Genomic DNA, 17,431 nt, shown 5'->3' on the forward strand with positions numbered 1-17,431 from the left:
CTTGGCACCTTCTGACTATCACCTGTTTTCGTCGATGGGCCACGCGCTCGCTGAGCGGCACTTCGATTCTTATGAAGACGTCCGAAAATGGCTTGATGAGTGGTTTGCCATAAGGAATTTTTTTGGCATGATATACACAAATTGTCCGAAAGATGGGAAAAATGTATAGTTAGCGAGGGCAAGTACTTTGAATAAATTTGTTTTTGCTTCCTAGGAAAAAAAAATGTGTTTTTCTGACTAAAAACAGCGGATTTAAACTTATACACCTGTCTCTTTTTTCCAATTACAAATGATACACTCCACCATGATTTTAAGATACCAACTATTAAAGAAACAATCGAGGAATGTTGCTTGAAATATTGAGATAGATTAAGAAAACAAACAATTTCGCTACCAACTTTAGGTTGTGTAACAGAAGAATAGTGTGAAGGATTAAGAGGAAGATACCTATAGATCTACTAACCTAATATTTCAGTAATGCACTTCTAAATAGCATATTTGGAAGATTGTGAATATACTGAATGTACTATATAAGAATATGACATTGATCATGTACCTTCCCTGACATGTATATTAAGACGAATGTATTGCTGAATGTTCTATTGATAGTAACAGTTGCAATAATATTAAAAAAAATTATCATGTGCTGCTATAAAAATTGAAGATTTTAAATTTTCTTGCAGCCATGGTAGGTGCATCAATTATGCATCTGATTTTTGCCTCGACATTACTTACCGGTATCTGCACAAACGTCCCGTTGTTTAGTTGGGGATACGAGTACAGTGGTATCACAGGTACGGTATTGTTTTTTAGAAAGATTGGACCCTGGATAGGCGTGACATGCGTGTTCATCGGTATGTCGTGATCTTCATCATCATAGTAATCATCGAAATCGTTGTCGTAATCCAATACGGCGTGTACCGAAGTCTTAGTATCAGGATCGATGGAGCTCCCGCCATTGACATTTGTGTAACTTTAAACAAATTTAACTGAGTATCAATAGTGGTGTGTCGTATAAGTACTTACAAATAATTACCGCATGTATACGTATACTAAGATAATAGTTTATTTGAAAGAAAAAAATATTAAATGTTTCACGAAAATTATTACTTTGAAGGGTTTTTGAAACATATTTACTAGTTTCAAAATGCTGTATTTGCTTTAATGAAAAAAATTAATTTTTTTTAAATGACACGTCATGTTGCATATACACAATATCATATTCAGAAGAACAATAGAGATTTAATATACAGTATAACTTTTTTAACTGGTATAATTGTGAATTGTTATTTCTTAGCTTCATTTTTTTCGTTTTCCATTGAGTGTAATGAATGCTGCATTTCTGCCAATCTGGAACTTGTTCTCAATATGAAGGATGAATTTTGAATTTGTAATCGCTGATGAAAACTCCAAAGTGAGCCGAAACGTGAAATAAAATGAAGATAACTATTAACATCTGAGGATTATCTACTTCTTTTATCTCTTCGTATTGTTATGTCCATATCTTTAGAAATTTTAAATTTATGATTCTATTGGAAAGAAGAAGAGCAGAAATGATGAGGGTATCTGGAAGGACGGTCAGAATTTTGTCTCGCAGGCACAGAGGCGAGTACCGCGAGTCGAACGCACCTCTTTGTGCTCGCCTCGGAATAGATCAACTGCAAAGATGCTATAATATCTATTTCCTACGAGCAATCATCGGTCCGAATTTCGAGTCAAGGAATCTAATTTCTTTAACTCGGGAGTGGACCACATGCGATCTCTAAAAAGGCAAAGGTAACGATAATGAGATTTTAGGGTTTTAAATTTAGAGAACGAGAGAAATGTAAATTATTAACATTGTTTATTATTACTAATCATTATCAATCTATCATTATCGGATTACAAGTTTAATACAGTACAATTACAAAAGATAAAGAAAAAAATTATAATTATATTAATAAATTTATTATTATGAACTAATTTACACATTAATTAATATTACTAGAATAAAAAGAAAGAAAAATTTACATATTGAGATAATTGTTATTAACTATTTTCATGTTATTAAATCGCCAGAGAATGAAGTTTTAGGATGAGCAGAGCTGACAGGTTTAAGTATATTCTATTTCGTGTATAGTGATACAGGAAGGAGGAAAAAGATTGAAGAAGAACCGGAACTAAATATAGATAGGTGGAATTCAGAATAAACATCAGAATATGGGAATGAAGAAATTGGCCGTAATTCCACGCTGAATTTCTTGTGGATCAAAATAATGGCGCCCGATTGTAAAAATCCCCTCGAGAATAGGTTCGGTAGTTCGCGGGAATTGTCTAACGAGTGACTCAAATGAGTCACTTTCTTCAATGAGGAAATAGAATCTCGGTGGTGGAGGAGGAATTTCTTCTAGGAACTCCACACTGTCCATGGAGTAAGAGACAGAGTTCCTTTGGAGGAAAATGGGATTGAGATAACAAATGAATTAGGTGTTAGCAAAAAGGTGTCAGAGAAAATTCGCTCTATCAGAATCCGAAAACGCGAGTGACGGAAATCGAAGAGGAAGGAGTTTGAGGGGGAGATGAAGGAAAAGGAGGAAGTATCACCTCTAATGCGTTTTCGGTTAGCAGATAGAGCGGCCAAGCCAGTGGTGAAAACAATCCTCAGCTGGATGACTTCGATCCCAAAAAGCCTCAAAGTACTCTTCGTACGCTTGGTTGTCCGCGCTTTACAGTAAGCTCGGCTTTAAGCCAACCCTGGTGGGGGCGGTTTAAGCGTGGCACTATAATTTGCGTTGGATTAGGTTTTGCAGTGAATATACGGATATATAAATTAAGAAGGGACTTACTACTCTGCAAGTTTTTGGCTTTTGAGGATGACTATCGGAGGTCCGATCTCTGTGATTGTAGAACTTCAAGGAAAAGGTTGATCCAGCGATTTGGCTTCGGTCGAATCACTTGACAGAAATAAGCAAATAAGATCGCTTGATCGAACTGATTGCGGCTCACTACTAAACTCGGTTAACGATCTGATTGCGGACCGGCAGAGTGTCAGCTGGCTAAATAACTTTTATTGTATAGGTGCGAACTGGCAGAGTTTCGTGTCGGAGATGAAGTTTGACTAGCTGATTGTTCGCAAAGGGTCTCCTTTTTATATTCGCAAATTAGTAATGCAGGCCTTGCGTACATTACTGTCTAATCTAGGATTAGGATTAAGGAAATGGGATAATGGTAATACCATTGTGTAATAAAACAACTTCCGTCATCGACCATTTGCTCAATAGCTTAGAGACACGTGTGTCATTTACAGACAACTGCTGCTTTCAATTTGTCATTCTTAATTTATTTATTTCTTCTGTTCCTCAGGATAAAATTCTATTCAAGTTCAAATATTTAATCCAACAACTTCGTCTCGAATTTAAATTATTTAGATTATTTAGATTATTAGTCTAAAAAGTCTAAACATTATTCGGAAGTTACTATTGTAATTTTCTATGATAGAAACAGATGGTCTACCGGTTACTTGTTAATAACTTTTATGGTGATGAGGAAAATTCTAATCGAAGAAAAGAACTGTGGAGTCTGGACGTAACAGCATCTACAAAGTGTATGACTCATTAGCCTCAACTGAATTTTATTATTTTTTATTGTTATTGTATAAAATATTTTGTTTATTCCCCCTTCCCCCCAGCGAATGCTTGCATTAATACTAGCAAATGTTTCCTTCCTTAAAGCAAACAACAAATATATATAGGGTGTCCCAAAAGTTTTTGCCAATCGCTTTTGTGTAGATAGAGCGGAATAAACTGAGTCGAAAAATCCTCTATTATTTTGCAATTTTTGCATTAGTTAATAAGATATTAATTATCAAAGATTGCCAATATTGATCTTGAATAATTTTTTAATCAAATACTATCAACTTTACAGAAAAACTGCAAGAGACAAAAATTATTTATTTTCTTCTCATAGAACTCTAAGAATTTTTTATCAACTTTTCTAAGAACTCGAAATTTTTTATAAACTTTTTAGTTTTTATCAACTGCATTTTTTTATTCTTACCAACGTGAGAAACGATATTAAAAAATTTTGGCGACAGAAAAAGATTTTGGCAATAGGATCGATACAATCAGGCAGTCTTTTGAGCAAGGATTCACCTCGTGAATCCGTATAGATCTCCGAGTGACGCGTGTTTAATTGCATACAGTAAACATATAATCATTATCAGTGACTCAGAGGGAAATTCCATTCTTAGATGGCATTCTTTCGACTCTGGATATAACATTCTATTACAAACAGGCGAACCATCCTCAGGCGTTGTCGCGATATGCGTATCTAATTTACCGTGATTCATTCTACTACGATAGTTGAGTTCTTGTGATTATTGTAAATAGATAATTTGAATTTTCAAAATACATTGCGCAATACATTATATATATTGTAGATTTAAAATAAACTCTTTTACGCGAAAAGACAGTGTGAATAAAATATTAGTAGTATTCTTACAGATAGACTGAATACATACACACACACACACACACACACACACACACACACACACACACACACACACACACACACACACACACACACACACACACACACACACACACAAGTTGAGTAAAAATTTCCCGGATCGGTGAAATGAAACTTCGAAAACTAAGCATTTTTTTTAAAATATGTCCTACAAAAGTTGTTGATTGTTAAATGATCTATTCACTGATCTGGCCAGTTTTATCTTGAGTGGTATCACCAAGATTAGATCAAGGTCATATCGATTTTTTTAAATAATACCTATTTTTAATTCTAGAATCTAATAACTAATGTCAAAAACTTTTCAAAATATTATAATAAAATTATTTTTCATAAAGTACTTTTCGAGTTATAAAACTTGAAAATTGCAATATCGTCGGCATTACGCAAGGTATCTGATAGTTAAAACCTCTTGAATATTGTTTAGGATTATGTTTTGGATAACATTCGTTAAGATCGTTACAATCAATTCGTTAAGGAAATCAATTCATTGGAAATTTGTTCTCTTATTTTCATTTTTACACTGAAAGTTCATTTTTATAAAAATGAATATATGTTTTTATTTATTAATATTCTTATAAATCTATTTGTGATTATGAGTGCACTTACTATTCTCATCTACTCGGGCACGTCAATTATCTGCTTTAGTATAATCTCTTTCGTCATTTTCATTATAGCCCGTTTCATGTGACTTAAGATTTGCAAGAAATAAGTATAATTTCGATCGAACGTCGCCGTCTTGAACGAGTTCGTTTGACTATTCTATTATTCTTGTCGTCTCGTTCTTGATAGAGAATTAACCATTGTAGATCTTTATTTACAATAATTCACAATCTTTTTTTTTTATTTTAATACTGAGCTTACAAAGTGGTCATTCGATGATTGAATAAGTCTATTATATCTCATCAAAGTCTGAGATTGTTTCTGCTGTTCTGTGAATAGTAGAAGCAACTCCTTTCCTAAACGCAGAAGATACTGTCGCATGCTTGATAGTACAAGCAGAAAATTATTCAGTATCGATACCTGTTTTTGATAACAAGGATTTTATGAAATAGTATATATTAATCAAGCTCTCAATATTAAATACAATATTACAAAAATAATAGGCAATTAAGAGCTAAGCTAGTACATATTATTATTAATGTTACAATTCTTCATTATTCTTCACCTGCACATATATTTCCGACATTTTGGTTTTTTTCAGCCATCTTCATAGTATAACACTAGGCTTAATAATCCAAAATTTAAATGTAATTATTCTGAATGTAGGCGTAATTAGTCAATCCAGAATAATTCTCTATTTGATCATGTAAATGGTTCTTCTTAACAAGATTTGTAAGATCTAAATACAAAATCCTATTATACAACAAAAACAAAATTGTTTTTTATATTTAAAAAACTCATCGTTGTATTAAGAACTTGTACCCTCCTGTTACGCACTATTAAGAATACAAATTATATAAAATTTGTCGATTAGAAAACGTATGTTTTCGTTCGTGTCTACGTAACGTTTAAAATTATAAACTGATGTAGGTCAATATTTTAACATTGAGTTTAACATTGAGTTAAAATAAAATAAATACAAAAATAAAATCAGTTTAACAAATATACCATAATCTAATAAACAAAACATCTTTTTAAACATCTTTTTAAAAAACACAATGCTATTAAATTATTAAACTGATCAAGAATTGGTATGTAGCCATGGTAAAAAAATTTGGTATCCGTCTGTAAATTGAGCGCATTCGTTTGCAATTTTATGTGTATCATTTCAGATATTCTGTTCAGATATTCTAATCTCTTTCTAAGATATCTCGCTCTCTATCATTTTAACATTCTCCCAATTCTATTGTATTATAATTATTCTGCAACCCATGTTCAGCTATAACAGATCTAATGTCATTGTTCTTGCGTAATTAGCTTTTATATTCGTTAATTCTTGTATTCAATTTCCTTTTAGTCTGTCCAATATAAGTTGCATCACAATCTTCACACGATACTTTATACACTTTATATACATTTTTACTATTCATTAATGAACAAACATCTTTCTAAGTTCTGATCATGCTTTCCAATTTATTGAGGCTAAAAAAGACTAAGTTTAAATCTGAGTTTTTAATTATATTAATAAATTTTTCAAAAATATTGGAAATGTATGGAATAATGAATCATTGTTTTTTATTAATATTTTCTTCGTTATTATCTCTTCTTGTCTTATCAACTTAGTTATTAAATTTATTTGTTTAATCTTTTGTTTATTATGTCAAAAATAAATTTTAAAGGATAATCATTACTCAAAAGATTATAAAAGAGAGATCAATTATAAAAGAGAGATTTTTATAATTATATCTAGCATCATCATGCACAGTTTGAAATTAAAATACATACGAATTTCTTCAATGGGCCGTAAATAGTGCGATCGAGTAGAGTCAGTAGTAGCTGAAACTTATGTGAGCAGTGTGGTGGAAGCGACAAAACAATTATGGATTTGCAAAAATCTAGTTTCTTGATTGATAAATAAGACTCATGATTATCTAAACAAGCAGAACGAGATGGTCAATGGGATATAAACGTGGGATTGGAAGAAATTCAAAAATTCAAAAAAAAACGTTCTGCGTTCATCCAACTTGGATTCGCAGGGCCTGATCCACATTGAGAAAGTGACTCTTAAAATATTTCCTTGGAAAAATAAAAAAAGGTGGAAAAGAATTTCCTGTTGCTGATTTTGTCATTGTCAAAGTCATGAATACGCCTCGTTCAGAAGAAGTTAAAAACTTGTTTAGTATCACATCGAGCAATAACTCAATTGAGTGGTTACATTGTCACGATTCCGATTTTGTCCATATTCCAAATATATTTTTGGCACGAAAAATGGAATTCATCCATTACAAAAATTTTTTCACTATTGAAAAATGATTTTCAATAGTAAACAAAATTTTTTGACATTAATTGGATTGAAATTAGTGGTACGCACTAAAATTATCGCTTCCGGTTTTCGTATAGCCAAATTGTGACATCATTTGACAAAGCCACTTAACCAATCTTCACCAGTCATACGGGTGGCCTCCCAAGGAACCGATGGCACAGTTAATGTTAATTTCTTCGCAAAATCATATGTTAAATCTCGCACTTCCTTTGTTGAAAGGTTAGAGTATATGTTAATGCAGTTCTAGATATTCTACTAGAGTCGCTTTTGCATTTGCGACAAACATCTAAAATAAAATGAGTTTTATGATAACAAAATTCGCTCAAATTAAGATTCAATAAATTAGGATAACAAAACTCACTATACGATGCCCATGTATCAATACAATCACTTCATTCACCTCAATTTTTCCTTCATTTATATTTTTTAGCCAATTCTGTAATGTGTTTCTAGACATTTCAAATTTTTTCACCGCCGATGCAATTTTCATATTTTTGATGGCTAGCATAGACATTCTATCTTTATCGACGGGATTTTATGATTGTAATTGCGAATCATCCTATAATTAACATAAAAATACGATTAAAATATTGTGAATAAAAAATTGAAATTAGATGGTTTCAATGCGATGGCTTGGTGCCCTCTTAGTCCCCCTCCTTATGAAAAAAAAACCTCAATTTTTGGTGCTAACACTCAAATTTAAGCGCTTATCATCAAAGTTGAGTGTCGACCGTCATCATTGGGTGTCACTTAAGCGTTGAGCATCAATGTTGGATGTCGATTGAGAGAGAGAGCATGAATATTCGGTGTTGCTTTGGTGTAGATACTCAATATTGAGTGTCAGTCAAGCTTCGAGCATCAATGTCAATTGAGTGTTAACCATCAATGTTGAATATCGGTTGAGTGTGACCATTAAATTCGGTGAATAATTTGATGTACCATAACATCCAAGCGCGGTTTACTCTCAATACTTGTATATGACATTCAATAGATGAATGTAAATCTTAAACGGTTTTAAACTTTTAAGTGTTATTTTCAAAATTGAATATAAGAGTCACTTGAATGTTAATCTTTATGATTGAGAATTAACGCTGAAATGTTGAATATATGCATCGCAGATTCATTTATGAAAGAAATATATTTTAATTGTACGCGTGAAACATCTTTTTGACAAATTATCTAAACTACGTTCAGAAACATCGTCCGAGTGCCTCCATATATCGTTTTATTCTTGTTCATCCAATGTGAAATATAGAGGCATCCAGATGATGTTTCCGAACGCAATATAGATAAAGTCAAAAAGTTGTTTCACGCAGTCCTAAAGACAGACTTGAAGCCTTATTAAGATATATATCGCAGTACTAATATACATTAAATATTCTTACTATATACATTCTTACTAATATACATTATACTACAATAATTACATATTAAATATTCTTGGATCATCGAAGCAACAGTTCTCGTACGATTGCAGAGGGAAAGCACTGTTAGATGAGATGGGATAGGTGATCGCTTAGAAAAATAAGAAATTAATTTTCAAATGAGAGAGAAAGCGTTTTCTTTAATTATAATTTTGTTGTGTGTATTTCGGAAAATGTTACAAATCAATAATATTATTTTAGCAATAAAACAGATTTAATTAATTTTATATAATAAAACCATTTATTTTGATAGTGATTGAATATAATTAACCTTTGTTTGACGGTCTGAAATTACATCCAAATTTGAGTGTTTAACGCTCAAAATTGAGGTATTTTTTTGTAAGGGCAGAAATACCATATATATTGTAACTTCCGACATAAATAAAATTTAAACATTTTTGAAAATGTAAGAAATAACATCAGGAGTATTCAGAACACATTTTTACATAGATCTACTTACCTGAACAATTCTGAATTTGAATAATAGCAACCAGGATCATATTGTCCGAATGTTCGAAAAATTACTTTCAAATATCGAAAACGTTTGATTATTTGAACATAACAACACCTAAAGTAACCAAATTTCATTGATAAAGAAGACACACGAGATGACATGTACAATATAAATTGGGAACTCATAAGATATATTTTTACCACTCAAAATTCAAATGCCAGCTTAGTCCCAATTAGCCCCGGTCTCCCCTCTATATATTTTAATTTTTCTACCACACCACAATTGCTTTAATTTTATTTCAGAATTCTTTATTTAAATTAATTAAGCAATAATTAAGAATTATTTACCTATCCTCCCAGTATTTTCGATATTGATCCGATTATATATTTAATTCTGACTAGATTAATATCAATATCAATACCCAAATTGAGTCGACATCCAGACTTTTTTGTTCAAACACACAATTTTTAGTATCGAATGTCAATTTTCGATGTCAACTGTTATGTCTTTTCCCAGCTTCGAAGTACGCAGGAGTGCACTCGGGAAATAGCGGATCAATTGGAGCGGAGAGAAAGTGAAGATCCTCCAACGAACATATTCACCTCACGCGATCAAGCGAGAATCGTGAATCGCGGTAATGTTGAGCCCCAGACGCGCTCTAGACGTCAATTCTACGAACACAATCGCGAACCACACTAAAGCCTCAAAATTCTGACAGCACGAAAGTATCACTAAAATCGAAAAGATTCTGACTCGCATGGGGGCTGGCTAGCTTTATCTAATGGCAGAGGAACGGGATGTTTATGTAAGGGCTGTGTCTACAGGAGAAAAAGCGGACAAGGACAAGAAGCCGAATAATATAATTGTCACAAATATAACAATTATAATAATAATAATAATAATAATAATATATCACGTTTTTCACATTAACTAAAAATAACAAAAGACAGTAATAAAAGAATGATGATGCACAAAAAAGAATGATGATGATCGCGCTATATAAAAAAAAAACGAGAAATTAAAAGAAAATCGCAAGAACGAGTAAAGAAAAAGTTAGTTTGGCGAACGAAAACACAAAATCGATTCAATGATTATTTGAGTCTAGTAGTAAAGCAAGGCGAGTTCTAACTCATGGTGAGCGCGGGGCGCGGGGGGTACTCGTAGGCGTGGGGGTACCCGTGACGCGGGGGGTATTCGTAGGCGGAGAGGGCCCGACGGGGAATGAGAAGGCGCAGAAAGGGCCCGGCGCCACCGTTGTCGTTGCCGCCACCGCCGCCACCGCCGCCGCCGCTATCACCGCCACCGCCGCCGCCACCACCGTCGCGATTGCCGCCGCTGCCGTCACCGTCGTCGCCTTTTGTGAGATAAAAAATAATATAAACAAAAAAATATATATATACAATATAACAATAAAAATAATAATGTATAACATAAAATATATAAAAATATGTATAAATATATAAGTATTCCTTTTTAAATTTTATTGATAAAATTGTATCAAACTTAAATTCCAATCTTCCGGCTCCGGATCGGGTTCGGAGGCCGAATAATTCCGCCAAGAATAAATCACCTGTCTCCCAAATATCTAGCTGTTCCTCCCGATCCCAATGCCTTTCTGCACGTCTTATTCTTCTATTAAAAATATTCATAAAATCTCTTATTGCGATGTTACTGCGATGTGTCTCCTGAAAAAAGTATAATACAAAGTAAATTAGGAAAAGATAATTTGAAAATATCCTATAATTTATAATTTAAAATTTATACTGAACTTATTGAACTTAAAGGAATTACTAGAACCCCCTCGTTTAACAATTGTAGCCGCACAACTCTTTGATTGTCGATATGATATATTGGAAAAAGATAAATAAAAAAAATGTTAAAGCATAAATTAGCTAAAAAAAATAAAAAAACAAGATACAAATAGAAAGAAAAAATTGCTTACCGCCTCAACGGGATATTCATAACTTATTTCCAAAACCTCTCTAAGGTTGCTCATTTTTTAGAGTTGAAACTATTCGCTACAAATTTTCTAAAAAAATCACTGTATTATCACTTTCACCCAATTATTTAATAAACATAACAACATTTAGCGTTAATAGTACAATACTTTTGCACGTTGAGAAAAAAAAATCACTCGCGTAAGAAAAAAAACGAACCTCGCGCAGACGAAATCTGACAAAAATTGACGCTGAGAAGCATCCTTTGTCATAGCGAGACTATTTAGGATACATTTGCGCTGCATCTGACTTAAAAACTCATAAATGTCTGTAGACTATATATAGAACTATAGAACTCTAGAACTATAGAACTATAGAACTATAGAACTCACAAAAATGTGTAGGTGACAAGGGTTCGCATGTCAGAGAAAAATAGAGCGCGCGCGACGAGTTAGAGCGTAATATCGGGACAAAAGAAATGAATCAATATACAAATCTCTTATTTTTATGACGCAGTTTTTTCAATATGGTTTTTACTAGCGCGTCGAGATAAAGAATGAGAAATAAAAGAAAATGCATATATATAGTATAGTGATGTGAACGAAAATTTTTTTTATTCACATCTTATGACATCGTTTTATTTTTTTCGTACGTATATAAAAACTAAAGCCAATAGTTCGCAATCGATGAGCTGATGTCCAATGAAAATGTCGCTATCATGTATAGTGTTCTCAGCCGCGATGTTGGAGAATCGCGTATACTTGACATTATTTGTATCGACAAGTCGAACTAATCGAACGTTATATCGATACACCCGTCAAACGCAAACATACGTCGCAGCATCGTTTCGGTCATCGTACGGACAAAGAATCGAGACATAACATTGTTCAGCATGCAAACGCTGGTTAACGGTCTAACGCTTATAAAATTATCTTTCTATTCATTTCGCAGCATCTTGTAAATATTTCATCACTGCTCGTAGAGGCCCTTTCACGTTTCGAGAGACAATTCGTGTCCGCGATGATGTCTCCTAGGACAATTTCTACGTAACTCGGTGGACCAACGTTGATTCCAATTTCCAAAAATTTGTAGCCCATAGCCATCAGATCGTAACGTCTGTAAACGCGCGATGCTATGGTACGTACATAATGTTAAACAACGTTTTTTTTGTATATTGAACATTAAAACTTACTTGTAATATTCTTTCTTCACGTCGTACGATACACTGCTCTCTTTGGCGAAGTATATATATTTTTTTTAATAGTTCGTACAAGCGGATATCGCAAGACTGATTGCATCCGTATACATTGTGACGTATATGGGAATATTCCTGGAATCATAGAGAGGAAGCAGGCCCTCCCCCTTTTTCCAAGAATTTCGAACGTGTCGCGATATGTCTTTCTACATGTATTTTCTTTCTCACAAGTTTATACGTACGTTTATACATATATTAGATGTACAACTTTGCTTCCGCCGTTTTCCTATAGATGGCTTTAGCGGTAAGTGGTGGTCGAAATAAATAGATCATAGACGTCATACAATAAACTTGGGCATCTGTCAACATAACCCCATAGAAACATTAGTCGATTTGTGTCTGCATCATAAAGTTATTCTCGATTGAAAATGTCAGTTTACGAGCCAAATTCTCGTCATTTGCGGGAGGTTTAATTTTTTGCTTCAATATGAAGAAATCTGCGGCTGAGGCTCATCGAATGTTCTCAAATACTTATGGTGAGGCCGCTATTAGTGAAAGAACGTGTCATGAGTGGTTTCAACGCTTCAAGAACGGTGATTTTGACATCCAAGGTCATGCTCTGTATTTGGTGGGACCAGCTCGGCATAGTGTATTATGAACTGTTAAAACCGACTGAAACAATCACAGGCGATCGGTATCGAACGCAATTGATGCGTTTGAGCCGAGCATTGAAAGACAAACGGCCGCAATACAACGAGACACGATAAAGTGATTTTGCAGCATGACAATGCTCGACCCCATGTTGCGAAAGTGGTGGAAAGACATACTTGGAAACGTTGAAATGGGAAGTTCTACCCCACCCGCCGTATTCTCCAGACGTTGCTCCCTCTGACTATCACTTGTTTCGATCAATGGCACACGGCCTGGCTGACCAGCACTTCCGGTCTTATGAAGAAATAAAAAATTGGATCGATTCGTGGATAGCCTCAAAAGATGACCAGTTTTTTCGACGCGGGATTCGTACGCTACCCGAAAGATGGGAGAAAGTAGTGACCAGCGATGGACAATACTTTGAATCATAAATGTATAACCAGTTTTTTACAATAAAGCCTCGAATTTCGGAAAAAAAACGGCGGAAGCAAAGTTGTACACCTAATATGTCTACTGTTCTTTCTTTATTAATTAGTAGTAATTCTTATACTCTCGCCTTCCGATCTGTTTTCGCTCCAAATAACTCATCCCCGCTATCCGTGCTAGGCTGAGCAGTCGGTTATCATCCGTCGTAGCTAAGAAATATGGAGAATAATTGTTGAAAATTTAGAAGGAAGAATGACATGTTCACTCGCCTGGCACCCAATTTGAGTTAGAGAAAATTTGCGATAATTCAGTATTGAGAGCGACTTTAAACATCGAAGGAAAATCACTGATTGTCAAACAACGACAATGTAAAACGCGATGAAGTTGTGCTATCAGTCGAAACTGCATTATAATATATATTATAATAAAATACATATATACTTAATAAAAAATTAAACTCTTAGAAAGGTAGTTAATATTACTAAAATCTTATATTTAATTCTCATTCATTTTTATATTATTTATTTTTAAATAAATTTCGCTTCATTTTATGTATTTACCTCTGTTGTTATCTTTCTTTAATTTATTCATATTTATTTATAAAATTATTGGCTCTCTTCTTCTGCGTTTAGTAGAATATTTACTTTGCAATTATTAGAAGTTTTCTTTGCACTAATTAAATTAAATTTTAAGATCTAGAGGAATGGTCTTATTTCAACGAACATTCATAAAACGGTTACGTCTGCTAAACACACTCATTGTTATATGTACAATTTTAGTTTTACACTTCACATTTGAAAATGCGCTCGCATTTTGATGCGTTTCCGGTTTTGCCCCATTCATACTCTGTTGTTCGTACTCTTATAGGTACCCTAAGCCAAATGAGTACGTCCTTTTTCATACGTCATGAGAACTATTCCCACTCCCCAAATTTCTGACAATGCTCTAGAGATGCTTTCAATTCATCTCCCTGCTTGGGGGCACATGACTTCCACACGAAACAACTTCGAAGTCTTGTTGGAAATCATTCAAGGTTACGACTTCAAAAGTCGCTTCGCGTGGAAGTCATACGTTCCTAAGCAGAAATAAAAAAATCGTTATTTTAATGAGCGATAGATAAAATTTGTTGCAGGTTATTCAGGGCCATGACCTTGGATAAGACGCTGGGATCACGTTGGAACACGACGTAATTCTATTTGGTTTCATCATGGCCCTCCCGAGAGGTTTCCCTCACGAGCGCGTGAAAGACTCTGAGAAAGTTGGCGCCGACCGATTTTGTTCGCTGAGACCTGAGAATAATTAAGCCCAGGGCTCAACAGGCGGAGCGTCTCGACGCCATAATGAAGGAGACATGCGACGCCTTTATGCCGAGGATTAAGAATCGTCCCCTTAGAACAGATTATTGATAGACGGAAGAGATCGCTGATCTTCTGCGAGCCTCCGTCCAAACCAGACGACGCCCCCAACGGATACGGAGGCGTCGGGAGGACGACGAGGAGCTGGAGGTATCGCGAGAGACACTCTGCGGGGCAAGGAAGAGGATCGCCATCAGTAGAGCGAAATCCAGGTGCTGGAAAGAATTAATCCTGGACAGGGATCCTTAAGGATGCCTCTATCATACTTAATAAGGATCATACTTAATAAGCTCAGACAGAGGACACCCTCGGTCACAGAGTCGCTCGATCCCGAGTTTCTCCAAAGAATGGTGGACACTTTGTTTCCAATTCAAGAGGGGAACATTCCTCTTTATGACACATGACAGGAGGAACGAAGACGATCACGATCGAGGAAGTTCGAACGATTGCGAAAAGGGCAGTAAAAGCCCCGGGATCGGACAGAATCCCTGGGAAGGTCTGGAGGCCCTGAAATCGGCTTACGCCTTCAGACGCTCTTGTTTGACTTCCTCATGGCGGGTCAGTTCCTTTGAAAGAAGCCCTCACTGCTTCTATTGGGCAAAGAGGAAAAGATCGAGTCGAACTCGCCATCCGCCAATCGTCCAATATGTCTATAAAATCGAGAAGCTTTACGAGAGGATCGTTGTTTCTCATATCGTTCGGCATCTACTCGTGGGGGAATCCCGGACTCCATGAAGACCAGTTCGGGTTCCATGAAGGGCGATCGACTGTGAATGCGATCCAGGGGATTCGCTCTCTCACGGACCAGATTATGGATGGGGACGAAGTTGCGATAGTATCTTTGGATATCATCAATGCTTTCAACTCCGTCCCCTGAGAGATCATAGGGGAGGCAGTGGAATACTTCCGCCTCCCCGATTATTTGAAGAAGGTTCTCCGGGATTTACTTCCGGAGCAGAATGGTATTCTACGTGGACGGACATGGACAGACGGTGAATTAAGTCCTGTCGTGTAGCGTTCCGCAAAGATTCTTGGGGGTCACTCTTGTGGCATACGAGGTATTCCGTATTACCCTCCCCACTGGTTGCAATCTGGCATATTACACGAATGACACATTGATTGTAGTTAATAGAGACGCACGAGTGTGACGACGCTGCAACCAAGGCGGAGATCGCGGTGTCCACGATAATGTGGAGGATACAGGCGACAGGTTTCGAAATCACTCTCCGAAAGTACGAAGCGATGTATTTCTACAGCCGTATCGCCAGGAAGTCTCCTCCGAACACCGAAGTGAGGATGGGTTCAGCTCGCATCAAGATGAATTTCTAGATCAAGTATCTGGGACACACTGGATGGGCTCTGAGTGGAGAAGGGAGGCTCACAAAGCATTTTGAGAAAGTAACCAGAACGGGCAAGATGGCGGACGCCTTAATCTACCTTCTATACAATCTTGGCGGTCCAGACGTCCATATAAGGCGTCTGTATGCGAACTGTCACCACACTCGCCGGAACGCCCTTGATGGACTTGATGGTCCTAGAGTGCACCGAGGTCTATCGGGGAGGCTCGAGCCGAGGGTGATAAGCTTTCGTCCAGGTAGCAAAATTGAAGGAAAGGGAGAGAAGGAAGAGTTTGAAAAGTTAGACAGTACGGCTTTGAGATGGGTCCTCCTTCGGCCGCAAGACCATCTAGTCTTGTCTTGCGAAATGGGTGGACATGGCCCGAAAAGAGCTAACCATATGGTGCAGGTCCTCTCGAGACACGAGTGCTTCGCGGGATATCTACACCAGATACAGAGGAAGCAGAATGTCTGCTTCTACTACGGTAGAGAAGTGGATATGGTGCGACACACCCTGATCGAGTGCCTGGCATGGGACATGGAGTCTCGCGCCTTCACGATGATAGGAAACGACCTCTATCTTCCCGCCAGATAGAGGGGGAAGGGGGCGTAAAGAGCGGCGTCTTCCTTCTGCAGCAAGGTGATGTGGCAGAAGAAGAAGAGAGAGCACCAGAAGGGTCCTTCGATGCTTTTCTCAATAGGTGCAGGATAGGATGGCGTTGATGCCGCCCCCGCTTCTCCCCCCCCCTCCCCCCCGGGAGAGGAGGCCAGCGCTTGGCCCGTCCGAGAACGAAAACGATAGCTGGGCGACAGTTACTCTCCCCATCGACGGGGAGGATGAGACGCTCAGCTTGCTTCAAGAAAGTTAGGTTGGGAGAAAAGGAAGCAATATATATCAAGGTCAAGAAATATGTCGTCGACGAGTGCTCCCCTTTTCTTCAATTTTGCCAAAAAAATAATCTTACTAAAAAAGAAACAAATAATTTATTGGATTTAATTTTTATGTATCGTAATTGAAAGTAATGTAATTGAAAGTAAAGTTACTGATCATTAAAATAATTTACCAGGTATAAGCTTAAATCCGCTGTTTGCTCATAGGTGGCATTAGTGCGCGTACAAAGTTATCCTGGGCACATACTTTTTTTTATGTGTTTGACATCTGTCAACATTAACCAGTGCACATCATCAGCAATTTCATACAACATACATTTTTTCTTTCA

At 36.1% G+C, this 17,431-nt stretch overlaps 1 protein-coding gene across 1 annotated transcript in view; it reads right to left on the reverse strand.

Annotated features, from left to right (window-relative positions):
* The window catches only part of LOC105622244, a 72,014-nt gene that overhangs the window by 47,761 nt on the left and 6,822 nt on the right, over positions 1-17,431 (reverse strand). The window contains exon 2 of the mRNA XM_012203667.1: positions 736-973. Coding sequence (XP_012059057.1) covers positions 736-973 — 238 coding nt within the window. The remainder of the gene's footprint in view (positions 1-735; positions 974-17,431) is intronic.

Source organism: Atta cephalotes (assembly GCF_000143395.1).
Source record: "Atta cephalotes unplaced genomic scaffold scaffold00042, whole genome shotgun sequence".
Classification (NCBI taxonomy): Eukaryota; Metazoa; Arthropoda; class Insecta; order Hymenoptera; family Formicidae; genus Atta; species Atta cephalotes.